Source organism: Sciurus vulgaris (genome assembly GCF_902686455.1).
Source record: "Sciurus vulgaris genome assembly, chromosome: 2".
Taxonomy (NCBI): domain Eukaryota; kingdom Metazoa; phylum Chordata; class Mammalia; order Rodentia; family Sciuridae; genus Sciurus; species Sciurus vulgaris.
The window spans coordinates 92,466,065-92,482,680 of NC_136462.1; the positions used below are offsets into that span (position 1 = coordinate 92,466,065).

The 16,616-nt window shown below is 41.2% G+C and overlaps 1 protein-coding gene across 3 annotated transcripts in view; it reads right to left on the reverse strand.

Annotated features, from left to right (window-relative positions):
• Positions 1-7,897: 7,897 nt before the first annotated feature.
• Positions 7,898-16,616, reverse strand: part of TGM5 (transglutaminase 5) — a 37,345-nt gene continuing 28,626 nt past the window's right edge. Inside the window, exons 10-13 of one of the 3 annotated variants that reach the window (XM_079130211.1) lie at positions 11,510-11,875; positions 10,837-10,997; positions 9,681-9,814; positions 7,898-9,486 (exon numbers count right to left, since the gene is read on the reverse strand). In XM_079130211.1, coding sequence (XP_078986337.1) covers positions 9,333-9,486; positions 9,681-9,814; positions 10,837-10,997; positions 11,510-11,875 — 815 coding nt within the window. In that variant the 3' untranslated portion in view covers positions 7,898-9,332. The remainder of the gene's footprint in view (positions 9,487-9,680; positions 9,815-10,836; positions 10,998-11,509; positions 11,876-16,616) is intronic. The other 2 variants (XM_079130210.1, XR_013762303.1) reach the window with 2 other exon arrangements.

A 16,616-nucleotide genomic window follows, 5' to 3' on the forward strand; every position in this document is an offset into this window, starting at 1 on the left:
TGCCTAGTATGTGTGAGGTACTGGGTTTGATTCTCAGCACCACATAAAAAAATAAAAAAGATAAAGCTGTTGTGTCCCTCTACAACTAAAAAATTTAAAAAACACCAAATAGAGATAATAGGAAATTTATGTAAGTATATTTAGTGTATTGATATTTATAATAGAAGAGATTGGAAAGTACTATAAATAAAGTATTGAGTAGATAATAATGAGACATGTACTTAATAGAACACTATATATGGATATGAGAAAGAATGAAGTAGCTCTATATAAACTGATATGGAACAATCCTCAAACTATATTGTTAAATGAAATAAGTTATAGAACAATATAAACAATGTGCTAACTTTTTGTAAAGGATAGGTAGAAGAGAATATATATGAGTTTGCTGTGTTGACAGAATATTTCTGGAAAATTACTGCTCTAGTTAGGGAAATTCAGTGCCTAGAGGTAAGGCTTTCTTCACCTTTTTATATCTTTGGACCATGAGGATATATCTATGTGTTAATATTTTTTGTAGATATTTGAAAAACAACTTTATTCTGATTGTAAAGGAAAAGGAATGGGAATGACAGTAACAAACAAGATTGACCACTGAATGTTGTGAAGTGACTGTGGCAGTCATAATCGAAACTCAAGAAGGAAACAACTGCGTTCCAAACAGCTCAATATGCAAGTCCAAAAAACAAAAGCATTTTTGTAACTGCCACTTTCGCTCGGAAGCCCATTCATCTCCTTCAGCATTCCACAAATGAAACACGTGTCTGCTTAGCTAGATCTTAGTAAAGTGGCACACACGCAGCACCGCTGACGTCACAGGACAGTTGCTGCAAAACTGGGCTTCTGACGCCGGGCTCCCGCTGCGTCTTCTCCCAGGTCTTCGGCCTCGTCTGGCAGAGCCTTGAGCAACCTCTGAATCACGCTCACGCTGCCTGCCAAAGCGGGCGGGCCTGGTGAGCAAGAGCAGGCACGGCCACAACTCCCAGTTAGGGTCTCGGTGAGCTTCCCAGCGAGCCGAGGAGGGCTTTTTCAGAGTCGTAGATACCTCTGGCCGTGATGTCCTAGACTGACGGTTCTCCTTTACGAGAAGACGATAGACGTTGCCTTCACTTTCCTGTCCTTAATATCCACTTTGTTGCCACAACACGATGGGGATGTTTTCACACACTCTATGCCAGTTAGGCACATTCTTGTAAGTAACTTTTTTTTCGAATTTTTTTAGTTGTTGATGGACCTTCATTTTATTTATTTTTATGTGGTGCTGAAAATCGAACACATGCCTCACACGTGCGAGGCAAGCGCTCCACGACTGAGCGACAACCCTAGACCCCCTCCAGTGACTCTTCGTGTCACATCAGACATTGCAATGCCACACTGGGCTTGGAGGTAGTGGCCGTCCCGCAGGCCGCGAACTTCTCCCGGCCCGCCGCGACCCAGACGTGGACCTTGAGGGGCCCTTGCTGGTGTGGCCCTCCACGCCGCGGGTGGCTCCGTGCTTCTTCTCGACTCTCCGGGCGCCTCACGAACGTCATCCTCCCAGTGCCGCAGTCGCCCACTGGCACCAGCTTGAACTGCACCTGCGGCTCCCCCTGTCGGCCATCGCAGGGATTCTTCCAGAAGCGTCTCCGCTCTATGTGTTAATATTTGTGTGTGTGTGTGTGTGTGTGTGTGTGTGTGTGTGAGAGAGAGAGAGAGAGAGAGAGAGAGAGAGAGAGAGAGAGAGAGAGAGAGAGAGAGAGAGAGAGAGAGAGAGAGAGAGAGAGAGAGAGAGAGAGAGAGAGAGAGAATTTTTTTTTTTAAATAAAAGCTCGGAGGGCATGGGTTGCCTTCCCTGTGGGTTTTGTTCTAATTCTGGTACTAGCAGTGAGAATCCTCTTTTTCCTGGTACAGTGCCCATGAGCATTATACAAATATCCAGTCTGCAGCATTATTTTAACTGGGGTGTCCGTGATGAGAAAAATACTGCTGTGTTTTTGTTTAGCCAGGAAAAAGCGAGTGGGAGAAGTGAGAAGGATGGAAGGAGGGGCGACCGGAAAGGTCTGTCTGTCTGCTTCCCACGGACACCCGCACCTTTCAGCTCCCCAGTCTCTGGTAGAACAGCCCATCAGCAGGTGTGTACCCAAGGATTCACTTTATTGAGTGTTATCATGCACCAAGAACTAACTGTATTAGGTAGTGGTGGTACAGGAGTAAATCTGATGGATGTATCCCGCCACCGAGGAGCTTATCTTCCTGCAGGGGGAGACTGTACTGGGTGTCTACACCATTAGTTATTCACCTGCCCTTGTGTTAAGTGCTAGCAGAGAAGTTCTGAGCTCTCAGATCTGGGAGTGGAGGTCAAGGTAGGCTTCTCCAAGAAAGTAGTACTTGAGCTAAGAGAAACAAAACATTTATTTCAATGAATAAACTAATGAACAACTCAATTAATATACTACTTCATTACAGAAAGAATTAGGAGTTGGCTAGGCCATGGGGCAAAGTGTGGGTAGAGTGGGAGAGAGATTAGCATGTTCAGAGCTCTAAGGCAAGGAGCAATGCAAAGAAGACTAAGGCAGAACTGAGTTAAGCATCTTGGGCTTTATTTTCAGAGCAGTGGGAAGTCACTTTAAGGAAGCAAGTAGCACAAACAGATTTTCATTTTTAAAATATCACACTTGATAAAACCGAGAGAATTATTTTTTTAAATTTATTTTTATTGTAAACAAATGGGATACATGTTGTTTCTCTGTTTGTACATGGAGTAACAGCATACCATTTGTGTAATCATACATTTACATAGGGTAATGATGTTTGATTCATTCCATTATTTTTTCATTCCCCCAACCCCTCCCACCTCTCTTTTCCCTCTATACAGTCCCTCCTTCCTCCATTCTTGCCCCCCTCTCACCCCCCTTATGTGTCATCATCCACTTATCAGTGAGATCATTTGTCTTTTGGATTTTTGAGATTGGCTTATCTCACTTAGCATGATATTAAAACCCAGAGAATTATTTAAAGGTTACTAAAGGGGAAGGAAATTGAGGAGTTAGATACACTGCCATGGTTCAGGCAACAGATGACAGTGGCTTGGTCAGGGAGTGTCAGTGAAAAGAGACATGGACAGATGTGAGAAGAAAAGTAATTGAAAAGACATGGTAATGGACAGGATAGGGAGTTCAAAGGAGAAAGGATATTCAACATGACTCCCAGGTACAAATAAAGTAATTATGTTTTACAAAGTAATTTCACATATATTACCTCAATCTTGTAAAATAGATAAGGGATCATCATTTCAATTTAATTGGGGAAAAAATGGTTTCAGGGAGTAAACATTTATTTCCATGAATGAGTTAATGAATAAATCAGTTAATATACTGTATTCCTGAAAGAACATAAGAAGACCAACAATGAAACATGATATGGCAGAAGAACATACTAAAATGATACAATTGATGAAAGAACAGAGATGGAGACCAAACATAGCCAAGGATGAGGCTAAAAAGGGACATCATAACCTACATATACACACACTGTCCACACACTGGATGTTTATCCCTAATCTTTCCAGAAGTTGAGGCTTTCCCAATATCTCACAGCTTATGATAAAGCCTAGCTTCAAATTGAAGTCTTCCAACTCAAATCCCACACGTCTGATTTCCCCTTAGTCTTTATCCAAGTCACGCTGAAAAGTTTCTGTATTCAATCTTCTTTCAAAATATCTCATTGATTTTGGCTTCTAGATTCAACCTACTAGCTTTTTACCAACCCTTATGTTGAAAACAACTAGAAAAGCTGAATAAAATATTTAAAATATCTGTTTGACTGGGTGTTTTGACATGTGGATATAGCCCCGGCTCTTGGGAAGCTGAGGTGAAAGGGTCACTTAAGCTCAGAAGTTTTGAGACCAGCCTGGCAACATAGAGAGAACCCCCATCTCAAAATAAATATTTAAAATAAACAAATGAAATAGAATATCTGCTTTAAGGCATCATGGAAGCAAGGACTGGAGGGGTCAAGTTCTCAGGAGAAGAGTGCACAGAGTTGAGCTTGATCCTGACTGCCACTTTTCCATCTGGGGCATTTGTTGATTCATAATTGGCTAAGAATCTGAGCAGATCTTCTGGCATCTCGAAGGGTTGGAGTTTCAGACTCATCAAGGATGAGGAGTCCCAAGGAACAATCTAGGTTTTTCACTGGGACCCAGAAGGGCTAAGCCCCAGGAGTAAAAGTAATAAACAAGAAATAGACCAACCCTCATAAAAGACGAAAACCTGGTTTTAAATCAGTCTTGATTACAGTGCTTTGCCCCTATCCAAACCTCCTAAGCAAATTCTCAGGAGGATTTTTAGCATAATATCCAAAGTATGACATTATTTATGGAGCTCTTTTTCACATTCTCACACATTCATGTTTCCTGAACATCCTTGCTATGCCAGGCACATGGCCTGCCTCCCCTCATGAAGCTCCATGCTCTTGTTCATTCTGAAGCCAAGTCCCATCCTATGGAGTCAGAGGAAATCTGGGTGTGTCTGAGATCAGCACATTGTACAAATTCTTTCCCCCTGTACTTTTGAAAAAGCAGCAGGCCCAAAGATGGCACTAGGTGCTTCTTGGATACTAGAAAGTCAGGCTGCAGGGATATGTAGAAAGCTGGGAACTGCTGCCCTGAGCTGCTTGGCTGTGGTCAGTGGGCAGATGATGGTGGAGAAAGGCTGGACAGTGGGCCGTGTAGGGCCAGAGACCAAAGGAGGAGCAGGACCTGGGAAACAAAATCATGTTTCCTACTGCCTGACCTTTCCACAGCCAGCCTCAGCCTTTCTAGTTATTCATGGGTTTGGGGAGAATGAGAGTTTCTGCCACTTCCTTAAACTTCAGACCAGTTTATGACACTAACAAAGACAGCTTTTAGGAACAAAGGGCAGACACTGAGGAGAAATGGGCACCCTGGTATAGGGGGAGTTTGGAGTCAGACAGGACTTTCTGTGTGATCTTAAACAAATCACCTAGTCTCTCTGAACCAGATAAAGTCCTTTGTATGCAAGCAAATGAAACCATCTTTAGTCAATTTAGACAAAAAAGCAAAAGGGTGAAGAAACTGTATCATCCCTAAAGAGGGGGTAACAATAAAACACCATGCTTCTGAATGCCCCATTTCTGTTCTCAAAAACCTAGCCTAGCCAAGGGAAGAGCAAGCCTGGGTAGGAAAGTCCGATGCATATGCTCTTAAGGACACTGACTTTCTCTTAAGCACACTGGGAACTATGGCAAATTAGTGTTATCTGTAAAAAGCTACTTTCTTGCGTGTATGCCAGGAGAGTTGCTCCTTGGGATGTTGGTCAGACAAGAAAACTAAGCTAGCTGATGTTGATGATTGTGGGGGGTTCAGCCAGGTGCAGTGTAGATGAGGGAAGGAATTTCTGTTGGAGAGCGGTACTGGCTATAAATTAATTACTAATAAACTTATTTAATCAAAAAGCACAAGAGTCAATAATCTTTTCAAGTGGAAGGGGGTGTGATGGATCCAACCATGCCAGATCTGGCCTCTAAGATGAGAAGCCCACCTTCACCTTTATTTATAGTCCCACATGTGAAGGGGCCAACACTGGGAGGGGCTTCTTCTGTGAGGAACAGGATGGGGTAGAGTTAGGGAAGCCATTTACTTAGAGAATTAGCATATCCTCAGGGGTGAGCCACTCTGTACAGGGCCACCTACCCTCTGCAATGTGAAACAGTTTCCCATGACTACCAGTTCCTGGGAGTCAGACCTCTATATCCCATGGCTCAGACAAGCCTGATTCTGCTAGACGTGGATGGCTCCCCGCAGATGATGTTACTGTGTCTGCACCCCTCTCTGAGTGGGGACTAGTTGGGAACTGAAGGCACTGTGGAAAGAATGTGTGTCACTTGTGCAAAATGCCTAGAGGGAGAGGCAGTGCTTGGAGAAGTGCCGAAAGGGTCAGAGGTGCTTTCTGTTCAGCTTGTCACCACTGAACTCTTCTTGGAGTAGTCACTGATTTTTTTTTTTTTTTTAAGCTTTCCCCAATAAATCTTGTCTTGCATGCTGTCTCCAGATACTTTCTTTGACTTTCCCACAACCTACTCCACTGCCCTGGCACAAGTGGGCTGTGGATATGACAAGCTCCTAGACTGATAGGAAAAAATGAGAACCAGGCTCAGAGTTGGGAAATGGAGGAATCCAGGCCAGCTCAGGGGTCCAGGCAGCAGGAATGGAAGGGAGGACTGGTTTTCCTGCGGGTCTTTTCTTCTGGGAAGGACAGGTTCCAGGTTTTTCCCTTCTCTGACTTACTCCACTCTGAAGCAAAGTCCTGAGAAGAGTGCAGTTGGTCCAGTGTAAGTTTCATGCCTACGTCTGGCTGTGAGAAAGCAGAACATCTCCACTGATGGATCCATAAGCACTACACACAGAGGAAAAAGAAGCTCCTTCTAAAGAGTGCCTTTACAAGGCTTCCTTATACCCAGAACTGTACTGGGTGTTGTAAGAATAAAATTATACTGAGTTCTATTGGAGTTGGGGGATTGCCTTCGTGGCTGGGATGGGTGGAGGGACCTTATTTGACCTGTTCACTGCTCCATTCCTCAGGTCTAGAACATACAGCTCAGAGGTACTCAATACGTGTTAAATGAATGGATAAAAAACAACCTTTGCTTTCAAGAAAGCCTTCACTCAAAAAATTGCAACTTCTGTGGCAGATCAGGGTGGGGAACTAGTTGTCCTTTAAGCACTTCTTAAATCACATGAATTCTTTTTAGCTCTGCAAAGTAAAATCAACTCCGCAGGCAGTTACTGTGATCCAGGATGTAGAGGAAACAGATGCCTGAAGACGGTGGCCATCCAGACTGCCATCAGAAGTTCTTGAGCCCCTGGCTCTTGCCTTGGTTTTTTCCTGCTGCTTGCTTCCCCCAACTCTGACCTCTCACCTCTGAATGACTTGCAGTTCTTGGCTGGTAGACTACACCCTCTCTCCTAATCCTGAGCCTGTATTTGACCAACTCCTAGTCTTATAGTTTTCATTTAAATGCCACTTCCTCTAGGAAGTTTTCCTTGATCCACAATCCCAAGACTGGATTGGTTGGCTTTCTTTGTCTTTCCACACACTCAAGGCTACCCCAATGGTGGTTCTCACCACTATGTTATCATCTCCTGCTTATTTTTCTTTCTCCATGTGCTTACACTGAGCAACTTGAGTGTAGGCCCTGGTCCTTCTTGCATCCTCAGTGCCTACCTCACTAGAATAAACTCTGTAAATATTTGTTGAGTGTATTAATGCAAGTGGTGTTAAAATCGGCTCCCCGCTCCCATGTGGTGGTGCACACCTATAATTCCAGCAGCTTTGGAGGCTGAGGCAAGAGGATCTGAGTTCAAAGCCAGCCTCTGCAACTTAATGAGCCTAAGGAATTTAGGAAGATCCTGTCTCTAAATAAAGTATTAAAAAGGGCTGAGGATGTGGCTCAGTGGTTAAGCACCCCTGGATTCAATCCCTAGTACCAAAACAGAAAAAGAAAAAAACAAAAACAACAACAAAACAACAACAAAAACATAAAACAAAAACCAAAAAACAAAACAGAAAGACTGAGGGTGTGGTAGTGGAAATCTTCCAAGAACTTCAGAGGGCATTGTCTCTGTGTGCCTCTCCATGGTGTTTTCCTTAAATGATTTCTCATGATTGTCATGTAATAATTATAGGATGGAGTAATTACAGGTTACGTGCAGTTCCATGCCACCAGCTCTTGATTCTCAGCTCACTCACTAACAGGATGATCAGCCTGCTATGTGATTCCCACCACACCCCTTCTCCTCCAATTAACTACATTGACCCTTTTGTTTGTATATAATGGATGCATTTAACTTCTTTATTTAATGTATGTACATTTAATAGGACAGTTGTCTCCATCACGTAGCCAATGCCTGAAGGGCAGGTGCTTCATGCCTTTCTCAGTACAGAACTTTGTGTGCTGCCATGAGAAAGCAGGTGCATCCAAGAGGAGGTGATGATTGGAGTTGCTTTGTGTTTCACAGGACCCAGAAAGGGTGGAGTTCAAATGACCATTAAAAACACACTACAACCAGTAGAAAACTCTGTGGGTATTTCATCTCCTATTCAAAATCTACATCATACTGAACCTGGTAGTACAAGCCTGTGATCCTAGCTACTGGGGAGGTTCAGTCAGGAGGATCACAAGTTGTAGGCCAGCCTCAACAACTTAGTGAGAACTTGTCTCCAAAAAAAAAAAAAAAAAAAGACTAGGGATGTAGTTCAGTGGCAGAGCACTCACCTAGCATGTGTGAGGCCCTGGGTTCAATCCCAGTACTAAAATATGAAATAAAATAAAAAACATAACTCACTGCATTATTCAGATGGCTTTATCTCCTGAACCCTAGTCAACCCAAGACCCTCCAGGACTTTGAGAGAAAATGCTAGGACTGTGAGGACCAAGGGGTTGCTTGGATTCATATGGGAAGGGATCCAAGGGAAGGGCAAGAGTGAGAGATTGCCCAGGTTTTCCCCAAGATGTAAACAGGGTAGGTGTATGTAGAGACATGTGCAGAAGTTTTAGCCTCCTCCTCTACTGCCGTTACTGAGGATTGAACTCAGTGATCTACCACTGAGCTATATCCCAGTCCTTTATGAGATTTTAAATATGAGACAGGGTCTCACTAAGTTGTCCAGATTGGCCTCAAACTTGCAATCCTCCTGTCTCAGCCTGGTTTTTGCTTTTCATATTGGATCATGACTGATACCCCATTTGTTGCTAGGTTTATGTGTCTACCTCCATTAGAGCATAAGCTCCATGATGGCAGGGAGTTTGTCTTGTTTACCGTCTTGTCCTCCTGTGCTCAGAACAGTGTCCAGCATGTACCAGACAACCAATAAATCTCAAATGAGTGATTGGGCTCAGGCATTGAAACAACAGGACACTCCCAGCAACCAGAGAACAGACGGGAGCTTGTGTAGGGAAAGTGATGAAGGAGATGAGAGCAAGGACTGAAGTTTATTGGTAGTAGGGAATTAGCCATTGCAACCACAGGACAATCTGCTCAGTGAGTCTTCTTTCCTTGATATCTGAGGAGTAGTAAGTCATGGCCAAGTCCCACTGGTATCCTCTGACGTCTGTCACACTTCTGTGGGAAACCATGGAATCCCTGGATCTTGAATGGAGTCCTGGGCAGCTGTACCAATGGCCCAGGGAACTAGCCATCATTGACATTTCCCCTGTTGCTCACATCAGATCCTGGTGGAGCCTTTGATGTTGGGGAAAGGTATAGCTTGTGTTTGAATTTGCTCCTTTTCCCACAGTTTAAAATCCACACGTACAGCTCATTGTCCCAGGATTTATAACCCAAAGTCTACATATACATTCCGGTAACCCTTGATGTCCTTAAACTTGTTGCTCCTCAGATTAGCTTGGATCTGCCTCTGGCCACTCTTGAAGGGGACAGTCTTCAGAGAGACACTGACTTTGTAGTGGGGTTTGAGGATTCCAATTCTGTAGCAAAGAATGGAGAATGTCAGAATAACCCATAGGCATTATGATAGCCCTAAAGCCCTTTTACAACAAAATTCCTGGTCTCTCCCTCCTCCAGGGTCCTGAACCTGGCCCAGGAGCTTGTGTCTAGAAAGAAGGATAATGCTAATCCTAGAATAAAATGAGAGAGAAGGCTGAGCACTTTCAGCACTTACAGGACCCTCTGCTGCTTCTTAAAGAGGCCACTTCCTTCCAAGGTCAGGACACAATCTTCCACTTGTTCAGAGAGGGGATTTGAAAATATGACCTGAATGGTGAGTGGCTGGTTCACAATGGCTGCTCCTAGCACCTAAAAGAACAAAGCAGGGAAGCAGTGCTTAGTTCTCATTCCTGATTCACTGAACATTTATGGATAACACTACTTTGCAGGGTTCCAGAATATGCCACCCCAAAATATGCCACTTTGACATCAGGATTATTTTAAGTTGGAGGCAACAAGAAATGTTCTCTGGCTTCCTTCTATTTACTTAAAAGCAGGACATGTATTGACTAAAATGTCCCCTCCTCTTCTCTCTACCAGGAAGGACAAAAGTTAATCCCTGAGACAACCTAAAATGAGAGGGCACCAGAGGAATCTACATAACAAATTTTCCTAACTCTCCCTTACCTTCATGCATTTCCCATTTACTGACTTTCTCACAGTTTGCCACCCACTACTCCTATACACAGATAAGAAAAGTCCTTTTCCTTTGTCTCATTGCTTCTCTAAAAGTGCATTGATCCTTTGCTAAGATGCTACAATAGGCCCAAGTTCTAACCAAACCTTTGAGTTGCCCCACTAGGGGTTCCATAGGTTCACTTCATGGGGTCCAGGAGGTGGACTAGCCTTGGGGCAATGGTACTGGAAGAAAGGAGCCCTGAATGTTGTCCCACTCAAAAGACCACAGAATGTCAGAGCAGGAGGCATCCTCAGAAGCATAGTAGTCTAATCCTCTTTTTTGACAGTTAAAGAAGGAGAGATCCAACATTAGCTCAAGGATGCACAACCAGGAAATGGCAAATTAAATCTGAGCTGACCTTGAGGCAGGTATTTCTTTCCATTGGAGCCCCTCCCATTTGGACTCTGGTTCTATGTGTTGACCCTAGAAGGCCAACAGCAGGAGGTGGCACAATAATCTTTCTGATAGTCCATGGCTCCTGCTCAAGGACTCACTCATAAGGCCTTAGTGGTACAAGAGGGTGGAGACCTCTCAGATAACCTCCCCATCCTGGGGGCATCAGAAAAAGCAAAGAAAAGGAGGAGCCGAGGGCTCCACCCCCTCCCAGTCAGAGTCAAGGGAGCCCATGGTCATTTGCAGGGTTCTTGCCTACATTAATCATGATTCCTGGGTAAGTCAAGGTGATGATCTTGTTCGCCAGGATTTTCTCAGGACTGCTCTTCTCTTCACCCAGGGCACTGATGCGGATTAGCTTGTCCGTTGACAGGTACTGGCTGTACTGGGAATAGAAGATTTTGCACGGGTAGCTCTTTGCTAGGGAGAGAACACAACGACGAAGTGAGAGTAGCTGAGAAAATCAGTTGGGCCTGGATTGGGTCTGTTGGTTCTTCCATAGAGAAGAGGGAACCAACGTGTACTAAGTCCTGCTGAAGCAAGCACTAGTTTTTCAGAGAAACTGAGGTTGAGTGAAGAAATGGCTTGTCCAAAATCATTCTGCTAGCAAATGGGTGAACTGAGATTCTAGCCAAGGTCTAGATGACTCTTAAATTTAGATTTTTCCCACTAAACTAACCACTTTCCTTGGAGATTCTAAAGGGGAGCAGGAATGAGGAGGAGAAATAAGAGGGAGAGAGAAGAAGAGGAATAGGAAGTAAGAGGGAATGAGAGAAGGGGAAGAAGAGGAATACGGGTTGGAGAACACAGTAAGAAGAACAGTGTCCCAGGGGTCCTTCCCCAGAGCCCTGTTGGCTGACTTTACTCCTCAGTGATGATATAACTGACTCTGTGCACCCAGTGTGTGCCACACCCATATTCAGAGCCCATACCTTGTTTAGGAGACAGTGTGATAAATGCTGTGTCCTGCCAGAATGGGGACAGTGGGCTGCCATCATGTAGCAGGGACTGGGCACTCAGGTTTACTTTGAGATCCTTGAACTGGGATGACATGTTGAGTGCCAGCAGGACAAAGTTTATGTCCTGACCCATGTTGGGAGAGTCTAGTAGCTTGAATTTCAGGGACACCTGGACAACATCACTGGGTCGAAGGGAAGGTGTATCCAGGCTTCGAGGGCTGTCCTGGCTAGGTGGCATGGGCCTGGAGGGTTGTGAGTCTGCCCAATGGGGGCCTTGGAACCTTCCAGTCTTCAGTTTCTGTAGAGCCTTCAGAAACACCTGCCTCTCTTGGGGAGAACCTAGGATGGTAGAACACAGTATCAGTTGTGGGTCAGGCTGAACAAGGGGTAGGCTTAAAACCAGTGATGAATATTTAGAAAAGCATTCATCAAGGACACTCTTCCTAGGTACTCTCCTGGTTCTTTCTAAACCACACCAATGGTTCATTTGGTACAAACTCAATCTGGACTTGGATTGCCCTCTAATACTGAAATAGCAATAACACATCAACAGCAGACTCCTGGCAAACCTGAACCTGGGCATCATTCAGTGCTGAAATAGTAAAAGTGACTATAGTTTCTGAGAAAGTAAGCACCCTATTAAGAATTTCTGGAAAGACAGGCAAAAACAAAACCAGATTAGAAAGACTGGAATAAATACCTAGTCCTTCAATGACCAGATGATGTTGCATACCAGCACACATCAAGAACTTTTAGGAAACTATGACCTCAACTAATGGGGTACCAGAAACTGATCAGAGAGTGATCAGTATGGGAGAATTCACAGAGAATTTAAAACAGCTGTTTAAAGAAAAGTCAATGAGCTTGAAGAAACAGTGAAATGTTTCAATACTGTAATAGAGAAACAACAAAGAGATCAAAACAATTTTTTAAAAAATCAAACAGAAATCTTGAGTTGAAAAATACACTCAGCAAAATTAAACATGCAATGGAAAGTATCAATAGGATAGATCAAACGGAAGGAAGAATCACTGAGCACAAAGACAAGCTATCTGAAAGTATGCAGTTGGAGAAGGAAAAAGAATGAAGAATAATGAAGAACGTTTACAGGAAATTTTGAAACGGTATTAAAAGAGCAAATATTTGAATTACTAGAATTCAAGAAGGCCTTGAGAATGCCAAAGTTAGAAACTTTATTCAAATAAATAACATAACACTTCTTTAACCTAGAGAAAGATGCAAATATCCGGGTACAGGAAAGTAGGTCACCCGTTAAATTTAATTCAATCAAATCTACCCTTAGATATCTAATTGAGCTCTCAAAGGTGAAAGATAAAGAGAAGGTTGTCAAGGCTGCAAGAGAAAAGAAAGAAGTAACACATAGGGGTGTCCCAATTCACTTGAAAGCAGACTTCTCAGCAGAAACCTTATAGGCCAGGAGAGAGTGGCAGGAGATTTTCACAGGGGGTGAGGAAACCCTGTCATCTGAGGATACTATACCCAGCAAAGCTATCCTTTAAAAATAAAGACATATACAAACAAATGAAAGCTGAGAGAATGGATTTCCACCATACCTGTTCTATAAGAAATATTAAAGGAAGTTCTTTAAATTGAAATAGACATTAATGAATAAGAAGAAAATAGGAAAGTATAAAACTCAATGATGAAAGTAATTATACAAACAAATTTCTGAATGCTGAATATTGTAAGCATGGTGATGGCATGGAAACCATCCATTCATACATATATATATATATATTTTTGTTGTTGTTGTTGTTCATTTGTTTTACTTTTTATTTTGAGACAGGGTCTCACTAAGTTAACTAGGCTCAAACTTTTGAACCTCCTGCCTTAGCCTCCTGAGTCATGGGGATTACAGGTGTGTGACAACATGTCTGGTCATTTATGTCTTTAGTATGAAGACTAAAAAACAAAATAATTAGAAATTATAACTATATTAATATATAAAACATAGGCAATAGAGAAATATGTAGAATGGGATCTCAAAAATTCAAAATGTGGGAAGAAATGGAGTGCAAGTATAGAGTTTTCTTATTAGTATATTTTCTCTTGCTCTTTTGTTTCTATTCTTACTTTTTTATAGGAAGTTGCTATCATTTCAAAATAGCTTGCTCTAATCATGAGGGGTTTTTTTGTAAGCCTCACAGGAACCACAGAGCATCTATTATAGACAAACCAAAAATAATAAGCAAGGAATCAAAACATGGTATTAGAGTAAATCACTTAATCACAAAGGAAGACCCTAAGAGAGGGAGAAAGGAAGAAAGGAACTACAACAAAACCAGAAAACAAAGTTACACAATGACTGTAGTAAGATCAGACCTACTAGCAATTACTTTGAATGTAAATGGACTAAATTCTCCAATTAAAAGTCACAGAGTTACTGTATGGATAAAAAAAAAATCCAAAACCTATAATATATTGTTTACAAGAAACTCACTTCACCATTAAGGACACACATAGACTGAAAATGAAGGATGGGAAAAGATATTTCATGCAAATGGAATGCCAAAGAAAGCAGGAGTAGCCAAATTACATAGACTTTTAAATCAAGAGCAGTAAAAAGAGATGAAAAGGTCATTATACAATGATTAAGGGGTCAAGTCAGCAGAAGGAAATAGCGATTCCAAATACACATGCACCCAAAATTGGAATATCCAAATATATAGAACAAAGGGAGAGATAGACTTCAATAGAATAATAGTTGAGGATTGAACACCCCACTTTCAGCAATGGACAGATCATGCATATTTTTCTCATCAGCACATAGAACATTCTCCAAGATAGACCATGTGACAGGCCACAAAACAATTCTCAACAAATTTAAAAAACTTTAAATCATATTGAACATGGTTTCTTTTTTTTTTTCTTTATTGTAAACAAATGGGATACATGTTGTTTCTCTGTTTGTACATGGCGTAAAGGCATACCATTTGTGTAATCATAAATTTACATACAGTAATGTTGTTTGATTCATTCTGTTATTTTTTCCCTTCCCCCCACCCCTCCCACCCCTCTTTACCCTCTATACAGTACTTTCTTCCTCCATACTTGCCCCCCTCCCTAACCCTAACTCTAACCCTAACATTAACCCTTCCCTCCCCCCCATTATGTGTCATCCTCCACTTATTGAACATGGTTTCTAATCACAATTTTTAGTAAAACTAAAAATCCATAAAAAGAAAAACTTTGGAAACTGTACACATACATGAAAATTAAGCAACATACTTTGAACAACCAATGGATCAAAGAAAAAATCAAGAAGGAAATATAAAAATTTCTTGAAACAAATGAAAATGCAGCTACAGTGTATCTAAACCTATGGATATAGCAAAAGCAGTTTTCAAGGAAGTGCATAGCAATCAATGCCCACATCAGAGAAGTAGAAAGGTCTCAACCAACCTACCCCTCAATCTCAAGAAACTAGAAGAACAAGAATGAACTAAACCCAACATTAGCAGAAGGAAAGAAATTATAAAGATAAAAGCAGAAATAAATGAAATGGAGACTAAAAATGTACAAAATATCAGTGAAATAAAGAGCTGGTTCCTTGAAGAGATAAATGAAGTAGACAAACCCTTAACCAGACTGACAAAGAAAATCATGATGAAATGGAGACATTACAAATGATACCACAGAAATAAAAAAGCTCATTAGACATTATTATGAACAACTATATTAACACGTTCGATAACTAGATGAAATGGTCAAATTACCACACTCATATACCTTACTAAGACTGAATCCTGAAGATAGAAACCCTAAACAGACCAGTAATGAGAATGTATCAATAATAAAACCTCCCATCAAAGAAAGTCCCAGGACCAGATGGCTTCACAACCAAATTCTACCAAACACTGAAATAAAAACAAATTCTCCTTCAGTTATTCCAAAAATAGAAGAGGAACTAATTCTACCAAATATATTCTATGAAGCCAGAATTACCATGATACCAAAATCAGAAAAGGACACAATAAAAAGAGAAAACTATAGGCTAATATCCTTGATAAATATAGATGCAAAAATCCTCAAAAAAACAGTACCAAACAGAATACAATAGCACATTAAAAAGATCAAGTGGAATTCATCGGAGGAATAAAAAGATGGTTTAATAAATGCAAATCAATAAATGTGATGCGCATCACATCAACAGAGTGAAGGACAAAATTCACGTGGTCTTCTCCACTAATGCAGAAAAGACATTTGATAATGTTTAACACCTTTCCATGATAAAAAGTTGGAACAAATTAGGTATAGAAGAAATATACCACAACATAATAAAGGTCATTTATAATAAGCAAACAGCTAACCTAATAGTGAACAGGCAAAAGCTGAAAGCTTTCTAAGATCTGGAATAAGACAAAGGTGCTCACTTTTACCCCGTTTTTCAACATAGTTCTGGAAGCCCTAATCAGTGCAATCAGGCAAGAGAAAGAAATAAATGACATTCAAACTGGAAAAGAAACCAAGTTGACATGTTTTGCAGATGATGTGATCTTATGTATAGAAAACCAAAAACTCCACCAAATAACTATTAGAACCAATAAATAAATTCAGAAAAGTTACAGGATATAAAATCAGTGCACAAAAATGTAGTGTTGCTATATGCCAATAGTGAATTATTTGAAATAGAAATCAAGAAAGCAATCCCATTTACAATAGATCCAAAAAATAAATAAAATATCAAGGAGAAAATTTTTAATCAAAGAAGTGAAAGAAAATTAAACACTGATGAAAGAAACTGAAGATGACACAAAAAATGGGAAAACATCCTGTGTTCATAGATCAGAAGAATCAATATTGCAAAAACGTCCACACTACCCAAGCACTCTACAGATTAAATGCAATATCCATCAAAATATCAATGACATTCTTTGCAAAACTGGAAGAAACAATCTTAAAATTTATATAGAGCCATAAAAAACCCAAATAGCCAAAGCCATCTTCAGCAAAAAGAACAAAACAAAAGACATTGCCCAACATGACTTTAAAACAAACAAACAAAAAAAAACTGTGGTGATCAAAACAGCATTGTTTTGGTATAAAAATAGACACATAG